The sequence below is a fragment of the Pseudomyrmex gracilis genome, unplaced genomic scaffold (assembly GCF_002006095.1).
Source record: "Pseudomyrmex gracilis isolate BER0280 unplaced genomic scaffold, ASM200609v1 scaffold_968, whole genome shotgun sequence".
Lineage (NCBI taxonomy): Eukaryota > Metazoa > Arthropoda > Insecta > Hymenoptera > Formicidae > Pseudomyrmex > Pseudomyrmex gracilis.
This window is the reverse complement of record NW_018021552.1, coordinates 20,840-31,361: the sequence shown is the minus strand read 5'-3', so window position 1 is coordinate 31,361 and position 10,522 is coordinate 20,840. Positions and strand designations below refer to the sequence as shown.

General features: G+C 43.6%; 1 protein-coding gene across 1 annotated transcript in view; it reads right to left on the bottom strand.

Moving 5' to 3' along the window:
• Positions 1-10,442, bottom strand: part of LOC109861730 (ADAM 17-like protease) — a 13,638-nt gene extending 3,196 nt beyond the window's left edge. Inside the window, exons 1-13 of the mRNA XM_020441508.1 lie at positions 9,969-10,442; positions 9,680-9,818; positions 9,481-9,581; positions 9,279-9,400; positions 9,042-9,189; positions 8,716-8,912; positions 8,443-8,637; positions 8,167-8,305; positions 7,620-7,774; positions 7,457-7,537; positions 5,732-5,940; positions 5,412-5,650; positions 5,184-5,299 (exon numbers count right to left, since the gene is read on the bottom strand). Of these exons, the coding sequence (XP_020297097.1) occupies positions 5,184-5,299; positions 5,412-5,650; positions 5,732-5,940; positions 7,457-7,537; positions 7,620-7,774; positions 8,167-8,305; positions 8,443-8,637; positions 8,716-8,912; positions 9,042-9,189; positions 9,279-9,400; positions 9,481-9,581; positions 9,680-9,818; positions 9,969-10,023 (1,896 nt within the window). The 5' untranslated portion in view covers positions 10,024-10,442. The remainder of the gene's footprint in view (positions 1-5,183; positions 5,300-5,411; positions 5,651-5,731; positions 5,941-7,456; positions 7,538-7,619; positions 7,775-8,166; positions 8,306-8,442; positions 8,638-8,715; positions 8,913-9,041; positions 9,190-9,278; positions 9,401-9,480; positions 9,582-9,679; positions 9,819-9,968) is intronic.
• Positions 10,443-10,522: the final 80 nt, after the last annotated feature.

The window sequence follows — 10,522 nt, the reverse complement described above, 5'->3', positions numbered from 1 at the left end:
AAAAAAAAAAAAAAAAAAAAAAAAAGGTTTTGTACCCCTGCTGCCACCACGGTCGAGGCAGCAGCGGAAGCGGTTGGGGGGGCTGATCAGCCCTCCCCCGAGAGGAGTGCCCTGGAGGAGGAGATGGAAATGGAGGTGCCACCGTCGTCATAATGGCCATCCTCCTCCAGGGTAACCTCAACCATTCCCGCGGGGCTCAGGATCTAATGATCCAGAGCCTCGCGGAGATTAACGAGATGCCCGCGGTTGTGGCCGAGTCGTACAAGGTCCCTGACCACCCGTCGTGGCTGGGGTCCGAGTGCGGCTTGGTCGCAACATATTTTCGTGGGGAGGGCGGGTTGGGGTCCCCTGTCTTCTCTCCTCTGGAGAGAGGCAGGAAGTACATCGCCGTTCAGTGGAGGGAACTCGCGGTTGTGGGAGTTTACTTCTCGCCGTCGAGGGCCCTTGTCGAGTTTGAGCAGTACCTGGACGAGTTGAGCCGGGTTGTCAACCGGCTCCGGCCTCGTCTGGTGATGGTCCTGGGGGATCTTAACTCCAAGTCCACCACTTAGGACTCCCCAAGGACTAACGCGTTCGGCAGGGCCCTCAAGGTCTTTATGGCGGCAAACGGGCTCGTGGCTCTTAACCGGAGCTCGCTGCACACGTGCGTTCGGCGTGGGGGAAAGAGGGGGTCCATAGTAGACGTGACCCTCGCCTCCCCGTCTGTCGTTCGCCGTGTGTCCGGATGGCGCGTCAGGGATGACATGGAGACCCTATCGGATCACCGATATATAACCATGCGGGTCTCCGTGCTCCCTGAGCGGCTCCGGGACCACTTTCCGGCGAGAAGGCCTACACCCCAGGGGTGAGTCCTGCAAAAGCTGGACCCAGATCTCCTGTCCGCCGCTGCTCAGGTCGCGGCTTGGCCAGCTCCACCGGCCGAGCCGCGTGACCTCCGGGCGGAAATTCGGTGGTTCTGCGGGACGCTGGTCGCAATATGCGACACGGCGATGCCGCGTTCCGTGGACCGCCGAACCGGAGGTCGGTGTAATGGTGGGCGGACGAAATCGTCCAGTTAAGGGCGGTGTGTGTTCGTTCCAGAAACCGGTACACCAGGGCCCTCCGCCGTACCGCCTTTGGCGGAGCGGCACGGGCAACGGAGGCGTACGAGGGATATCGCGCAGCGCGAAAGGCCCTTCGTACTGCCATTGATAAGGCAAAGTCCCGAGCGTGGTCAGAGCTCCTCGAGACTCTCGACGGTAATCCGTAGGAGCGCCCGTACAAGTTGGTGATGGGCAAACTTCGCCCGTGGGCCCCGCCGATTACAGAGAATCTCGACCCCCAGCTGCTGGAGAGGGTCGTCTCCACATTCTTTCTGGGTGGAAGGGGGGAGTGGCCCTCTCCGGAGCCCGAGTCGGACCCCGTTGAGTGGTCCGACGAGCTGGGGGTCACAGAGGAGGAGCTGCGCTGGGCCGTCCGTCGGATGACGCGCAAAAACATCGCGCCTGGTCCCGACGGCGTGCCCGGCAAGTTGTTGGGCTTTGCCTTTGGACAGAGTCCCCTGGAGGCCCGCTTCAGGCAGATCCTCACCGGCTGCCTGAGGACAGGGTGGTTCCCCCGTGGAAGCAGGCCAAGTTGGTCCTTCTCAGAAAAGGGGATCGGCCCGCGGACTCGCCGTCCGCGTATCGGCCGATCTGCCTGCTCGACGAAGCGGGCAAACTGTTGGAATGTGTTGTCGCTGCCCGCCTCGTTGGGCATCTGACGCGGATTGGTCCCGACCTGGCCGAATGCCAGTACGGATTCCGTGAAAGACGATCGACGGTAGATGCGATCTTCCACCTTAAGTCCCTCATGGATGCATCGGTCAGGCAGGGAGGGATGGCGTTGGCGGTGTCTCTGAACATCTCCAACGCCTTTAATTCCCTTCCCTAGGATAGCATAGGGCAGGCGCTGGAGTTCCACGGGGTCCCGCCCTACTTAAGAAGAATCCTCGGTGACTACTTCCGCGACAGGGAGATTAGGTACAGCGGCCGTTACGGATCGCCACACAAAAGAGAGATGTGCCGCGGAGTCCCGCAGGGGTCTGTGTTGGGCCCTCTGCTATGGGACCTCGGGTACAATGTGGTGATCCGAGACGCCCTCCCCCTCAGCGGCGCGAATGTCATCTGTTATGTAGATGACACCCTTGTTATCGCCGCTGAGGAGAACTGGGGAAGGACCAAAATACTGGCGGAGCTCAGCACAGACTGGGTCGTCGGCAAAATAGAGGAGCTGGGTCTCAAGGTGGCTGTTCACAAGACGGAGGCCGTGTGATTCCATGGCCCCCGTCGCGGGCGACCGCCGAGACTCAGCCTCCAGGTAGGTAAGGCACGGGTCGAGGTGAGTACAACTTTCAAGTACCTTGGTTTACACCTCGACCCGAAATGGCGCTTCGACGAGCACTTCGCTCGTTTGGCCCCGAAAGTGGGGAGGATTGCCAACTCCTTGGCAAGACTCCTCCCCAACTTGAGGGGCCCACAGGAGAAGGTTCGCCGTCTGTTCGTAAATGTGGTCCACGCGGTGGCCCTTTATAGATCGCCACTGTGGGCTGAGGCCGCAGCGGGGGCGGGCGCGCGGAGTAAGTTTAATCTGCTCCGCGCGGCCCAGAGGAAGATGGCCCTCCGCGTTGCGCGCAGCTTCAGAGACGTGGCCACAGAGATGGCGGGCGGGGGTTCCTCCCCTTGCCCTCTTAGCTCGGGAGTACTCGGCGAGGTACTCTCGCCGAGTCGAGCTGCTTGGGGAGGACATGGAGGGCGATGCCCTCGCCGAGTCGAAGCGTCAGGCCCGGCAACAGTTTCTCCAACGGTGGGAAGAGTCTCTGAGTGTCCCGCGAGCGGAAGCTCAGAGAGTTGTCCGGATTGTCCGACCCCACCTTCAAGTGTAGTTGGAAAAGGGGGTCGGGCGCCTCACCTACCGTGTGACGCAGGTGCTCACCGGGCATGGATGCTTTGGTGAGTACCTGTGTCGAATAGATAAGGAGCCGACGGCTCAGTGCCATGAGTGCGGGGCAGCCAACGACTCGACAGACCACACTGTGGAAGAGTGTCCAAAGTGGTCCGGTGAGCGTCGAGAGTTGGCCGCCAAGATAGGGCAGGACCTCTCCCTGCAGGGCCTGATGAAGGCTCTTGCCTCCAAGGATGAGGAAGAGTGGAAGGCTGTGGTCTTCTTCTGCTCCGGTGTTATGGAGCAGGAGGCCGCAGAGAGAGAGAGGGAGAGAGCCCCTTTTTCTCAAGGGGGACCTCCGGGGCGCGTGCGGGCGGGGTGCAGGGCCCCCGCCTCTCGCGTGCGACCCCGGGGTCCAAACAGGAGCCCCTCCTGATATCGGTCCCCTCCCCGCTCTTAGTGGGGAGGGGTGCTGGGGCGGTGTGCGTTGGGAGAGCCGGCTCCCCCGTCAGCTCGCCGCCCCAGCGGAGCAATTACTTAGGACGAGAGGGAGTCGCAACAGCCTCCCCGGGTGAACTCGTCACCCGGGGAGGAAGTGTAACTGTTGCGGGGATCGTGACGAGCCGGGGTGGGGACCCTGGCTCGTCCTGCACGCGATTCCGGAAATGGGACGGCGCGGCGGCGTGTGTCCCGCTGTGCCGTCGAGACCCGTGATGATAGGGGAAGGACGCAGAGTCTTCCCCCGATGGGATGGAGTTAGCTCGAGGGAGGGCCTAGGGTTGAATCCTTACACAGGGGTACCGGGCCTTCCCTTGATGAGCGAAGAAGGCACACCATAGGGGTTTTAGTGAGTATACCTTCCCTGACCTGTGGGCCAGGGAGGGGAGTCCCACATAACCGGCCTTATTCTCCAAGGGCCGGGATATCCGTAATGGATTTCCCCCATGTTAAAAAAAAAAAAAAAAGTTAGGTTAGGTTTTGTAGGGGGGATGCAGGGAAGCGCAGCCCCCCTGCTTATACGCTTACGACGGTAATTGGCAAATTCCGTCCAATTCCATTAGTGCACGCGAATAGGCAAATATGTGAAAAAGTTTCGCCCCACCCTTTCGTCGTCTACACGTGTGCGATAATATGTGATACAACTAAAATATTTGTTTCCGAAATCGACACAATGGTGAAAAACAAGAATTCAATTCTAAAACTTCTTTTGATTATAACTCAAAAACTAAAGCCGACCGGCGGTAACATGTACAGGGAAAAGTTGTTCAGAATAACGTCCTTAACAACATATTTCGATGTCATTGAAATCGGTGAAGAAGTCCGCTTAATTAAGATTTTCCGAGTTTCACATTTTTTTTTAAAAAAGGGGAGGTACAGAATTTTTCTGAGCTCCCTCGACTGATTCTTCATTAGACTGGCAAAATAAAGCGTTCTTTAAAAAAACCCGAGTTAAAATAGCCAAAATTGAGAAAAGTTGCTAAACTGCATGATAAATAAATATATATATACAGGGTGTCCCAGAATTGGTGTAACATCTCTCGTAGACAGGTAGAACAAGTAAAACTGAGTCGATAAGTCCTATACCATTTTGCTAGATTCGCAATAGTTACCAAAATCTGAATTAATAAAGATCCGCGAATAAGCGTGCATCGGGCTGTCTTACGCGTGTAGGACAGCCTGGCGCGCTTTGCACAATTACATTTTAATATGTATATGTTATAGTATATGCTGTTATATTAGCTCCTCCCATATGCTGCTACGGGTAACACCGTAAGCGCGCGAAGCGCTCTGGGCTGTCTTAAGCGCGTAAGATAGCGCAATGCATGCTTATTCGCTGATCTTTGTTTATTAAGATCTAGGTAACTATTGCGAATCTAGCAAAATGGTATAAAACTTTTTGACTCAGTTTTACTCCTATTTGTTCACGAGAGATGTTACACCAATTCTGGGACACCTTGTATATATGTATACACATATATATGTCAAAATAATTTTTTTTTCAAAAAAATGGAAGTTTCTATTTAAGAAACTGAAGATGATCTTCATGTGATCTTTAAATGACTATTCAAAACTAAATCAGTGACACAATCTTATGTCTCTCTCAAAGTCACAAAACATTTGTATGAAAAATTTTTCTCTAAAATGCTTTGTTCCCAAACTATAAATTTGTAATACTTTAACTGACTCGTCCTGTATATTATTCATATCAATTTTTTTTTGTTTAACAAGTTCTATTACTTTATAGACGCTGCTATTATGTATGTTACTATAATATTACTTACTTTGTTACAGAATCCTTGAATACATGGTGTTCCATCTGGTAAAATGTCTTGCGGATCGATTGGAAAGCATGTTTCGTTCAAACTCATTCTACAGCATCTCTTACATGCATCGCCGACTACCAATCAAAATGTAAAATATTAGTAATAATACAAAAAATAAAATTAAACATTTTCTGTACGTAAAATATGACAATTAGAAAAACTTAATTTTTTCTCAATAAAACATACTCGTATCGCACATGCAGCTTTGCAAATTTTGAGTCTCACAGTATGGCACGCATTTGCCTAGTTTGCACTGACCACGTTCAAGACAATTAGTACCATCTTTCATAGGTGGTGATTTCGGACATTCGCTGGAACTGCCGGTGCAGCGTGATTCTTGCTCGCAAGTAGCATATTGCGCGTCACGACATTTTGTCCCTGAAGGCATAAAACGACAACTCTGACAGCAAGGAGAGTTCTTGTCACTGTTGGAAAAGACGAAGAGCGTAAGTAGTTTAAAAACTTCAGTTATTATGTAAAATTTTAAATATATTTGCAAGCATTACCTGCAATCTACTCCCGGATTACGTCGGAGTTTGCAATTTTTGTCACAACAATGATCACTATCTTCTGTTCCCAAAAGACCTGCATCGCATTCTTCATCTCCTTCAACTCTTAAATTTCCACAGAACGATTCTTCCGGTTCTGAAAAACAACGTCCGGATTTGGCTTGCAAGACTTTCCTGATAGATCGTAAGCTGCATGGTGAAAATCTCTGTAAGTGATAATATACGTCGATATATGAAAATCTACAAATATATTTATAGATAACACAAGGTGATATGCAAAAATCTATGATATGCAGAATAATTCCCATGCTACGTACAACCAGCGTTGCCGTGGAACTTGCCACACGTGACGTCACGTGTGGCAAGTTCCACGGCAGCGCTGCGTACAACGGACAAAAGTACAATCTAAATTGTTGTTATCATTCTAATAGCAGGTATAATAGAAAAATACTAAAGTGTGAGAAAGTATTAGGTGTACAAATTAATTCTCGGCCTTTTTTCAAATTCGATGTTTATTTTTAAAAAATCCTGTTATATTTTACTCTGAGAAATAATTTCCCTCTGCACTTATATATTTTTGTTATTTATCAGGCAAGTGGCGAATGCCTTCGCAGAAAAAAGACGGCGGTTTGGATCCGATAGTTATCGATACTTTTTTCACATCTTCTGTTTGGAAGTAAGAGTCCGCTAAATGGTGCTGTGCTAGTGATCGGAACAAATAGTAATTCGACGGGGCCATGTCAGGAGAATAAACCGCATGCGGCAAAATTTCCTAACACAACGTACAGATGAACTGTTTCGTTGTTTTTGCTGCATGTAGCGGGTGTGTTCCGTTTGACCACAGTATGATTCGACACCAACTTATTCGACATCGAATTATTTGACAATTTATTCGATATTGATTTGATAAAGTACGATTGGACACAGTACAAGTGACAAATAATGTGCATCGTGACAATTAATAATAGTAGTAACACAGAGTGGATTAGATGAGGTTTTTTCGAAGATGGTCTCCATCTCAAACAAACAAACAAAATATTTAGATATGAGATGTACATGATATCGGAAAATGTTCTGTATCGAATCGTACTATGTCGAATCGTACGGTGTCAAATAATTTAGTGTCGAAAGGTACTATAGTCAAAGAGTATCATCCCCCTGGTTGTCATGTAGCAGTATCACTTAGACCTATTCTACAATGAGTTGCATGTTCCGTCGCCAGTTCTGAAAGATGACAATTACTAAGAGAAAAGTACAATTTCCGGTTGCGCTTGGCTGTAGTTGCTGTTGCCAAAAGTTAAAAGTTGACCAACTTTTTTTGGCAACTGCAACGGCCAAGCGCAACTAAAAAAATAGCATTTTTCCCCTAGTAGTTGCTATCTTTCGCAACTCATTATAGAATAGCCCTTACCGTGTCCCATGACCGATGTACGGTCTTTTTTTGCTCAATGGCGTCATTCAGATGCATTTCGGTCTTGATAACATTTGGCGTTTCATCCGGTTTTAGTACAGTGACAAAGATGCTCTTTCTAAAACGACATTTTAACTCGCACAAACTTCACTTATTTTTTGAAGTTATGTCAGCTGTATAATCGTGTGTCACCTTTTTTACGTTGGTACTTGAATGCTCTAACCAGGATCAAAACTCAGCACTTTGTAGTAATGTTATAATTGATTTTAGGAAGAAGAGGCCGAGAATTAATTTGTACACGTAATACATACCTTGTTGTTTACATCATAGCCACTAACGCTGTAAGTATACATTAAATAAGATCCGCCTTGACTTGCACTTGGACTGCATTCCTACAATTAATATCAGAAAATTAAATTTATTTGGTTGAAATAAATTTTGAGACACATATTATATCTATAAACTGTGACTTACTGTTATATCTGGATCATGTTCGGAGCCCCAATTATGACCAAACTCGTGTGCCGTGACCAAGTCAGCTTCTCTAGTAATCACTCTTTGCCCGTAATGATTTCTACTAGAGCTAAGTCCTGAATTTAAATACAATGTATATCCATTTTTAAAATATTCTGCAAAAAAAACAAACATTTTTGTAATTTCTAACAATAACGTAGAAAACCTAAATAAATTTCATTTTTTGTGGGTTGCTTACTAGCATCCATATATGATTGCTTACTAGCATCCATATATGGAGTTAAAATGAAATATTGAGATATTTATATAGTGTGCTTCTTTAGCTATCAAAGAACGTTTTTTAATAGTGTTTTTAAAACCTTAAATGTTTCTATATATCAAAAATACACAAATATCTTAAAACATATATGTACAAACATCTTTTTTTTTAATCTTAAGGTGTAATTTACTTAAAATAGCGATGTGGGTTGACACTGTATCGCATATTAGCGTCCATATATCTACTTACAAGTTACATAATATCAAAACACTCTGTGTGTATAAATACCTGGTGTACAAATACCGCCTACTGAATTTCTACGAGGAGAGCCTACGTACGCCAAACCAAGAATACCACCTTCAAATTTGAGATCGGTGAACAAGTGAGCCAAACAAAAATCCTTGTGGCTGTACTCTCTACTGAACACCTGCAACATAAAAACCGACATTGATTGTTTAACAATGTCTATTGAACATATTATATTCGTTAAAACTAATTAGTAACTTTCATCAGCAAAATTAATTTTTATCAAACCAATTCTTTATAATTCTGTTGTAGAATGACCTCAAGCAGTGTGCGAACGTCCCACTTATCGCGAACCATATTATAGTGCATTTCACCGCCTCTCACTCGTGTCGGTTCACTGTGAACGACAATCTTCTTGATAACAAAGCCCATTCCTTTGAAACCGTCTTGCTCTTGACGCTCTTGCCACAAAGTATCGTTATAAATCTTGTGTACTCTGTCAATTAAACTTATCTGCAAACAGATTTATCATTGTTACGATCATAGAGACGTACAAAGGCACTTACATAAATAAATGCAGTAATAAATAACCAAATAATTTATTGTAGTTTTTGTGCTACCACCGCCCATTTCATTATAAAATCGATAATCGGCAACTAGTAATAATGGGCATCGTGTTTTCGTCGGCGTATATTCATATGTTTCAGTTTGTCTCTTCACTCTACTGCTGCTATTATCAATTTCAGATTTATTTTCTACAGAATCTTCTGTGATATTTAATACATAATCTATATGCAAGAAAAAATATTATCATAATGTTTAATAGTAAAACATGATGCTATAATTAAAAATAAAATTAAAAAACAAAATAAATTATAGTTAACTCATCAGTTAGTTATATTATGATACAATCATACCCGAGTTTTCATTAACATAACCACAGGTCTTTGGAGGTCCATGTGTATGACCTCCATTTTGATAATGTTCCCAACTGAATTTAACATCAGAGGATTTGTAAATAATCATTGTTTGGTTATCTAAGTGAGGAAGATGTCTCCAAGATGGCTAACATTATTTTCATGTTAAATTAATTTTTTTAAAAAACAATTGTAAACTTTTCACTATATTACATATATTTTGTCCAATATACTTACTTCAATGTGAAAAGTTTCATCTGCTATTGTTATACTGCCTGTCATAACACCACCATCAATATACATTTGCGCATGAGAGTCAATTTCTCCAAATACCCGACCATGATAAAAATCATCATGATCTGTAATAAAAAAATATATAAAATATAGTACTATGTAACAGACTAAGACTTTAGCTAGAAACTTTTATAAATCCTTATACCCAAATGTATTATTTTTTCTTTTCCATCAGCATCAACTTGGTATGCCTTAAATTTAGAATGTATAACTTCTCTTTTAGGTGTTAAAATTAATCGGAAATGACTGGAATTGAAACAAATACTTTTATTAACACATTACTATTATGAGAAATGTTTTTTCATTTCTTGATAATATATAAAACATTTAAACAAATGTCTTACCGCCCATGTGAATAAAACTCTATTTCATTAATTTTATTATAGGGATGATAACTATGATGAATCCCACGTTTTACAATCCTATGTTCGAAGTGAGAACTATGAATAGTCTCATAATATTTTAAATTTCTGTGAAGCCCATCTGTAAATAAAAAACAATAAATGAAAAGTAAAATAAATACATTATGTAAATTTCCTTTTATATTAAGCATTAAGTAATTTACAACTATATTAAGAAATAATTTTAAAACAAACATGTAACATATACTTATATAATAAACATATAACTTACAAATGATGGGAAGAATAAGGATGCAGTGTATATATAGGATACTTTGCTTTTTCATTGTAGAATATATGCAGAATGTTAACTTAAGAAATAAATTCTGCAGAGGAAAACTTTTTTATAAAGTTTGAGATATCTCCAGCTTAATCTCAATTAGTTTCTTAATACATACACATCAGACATTTGTTTCTTTATATTTATAAAGAAAAATTATAAAAATTGTGTACAAGCTAATAATACTAAAAATATGTTTACATTCATTTTTATATTTTGTTTTAGGTTAAATTTTCCTAACCTTAGACCGATATCACACTTTTTTGCAAATACTTTTACGCACTTAATCCAAAAATACATCATGATTAAAAGCACATACATAATACCAAAAGAAATAAAAGCTGATTTAAAAGATTTAAAATAAATTACGGAATATTTTTTTCATACATTTGAACTAGAGTCCTATATCACAGTATATAAGGTCTGTTTTTCTTGCATACACTTTATACACTTTAGTGTAAAGTGTACACTTTAGCGTTTTTCTTGCCGGAAGTGACGTTGAGTTA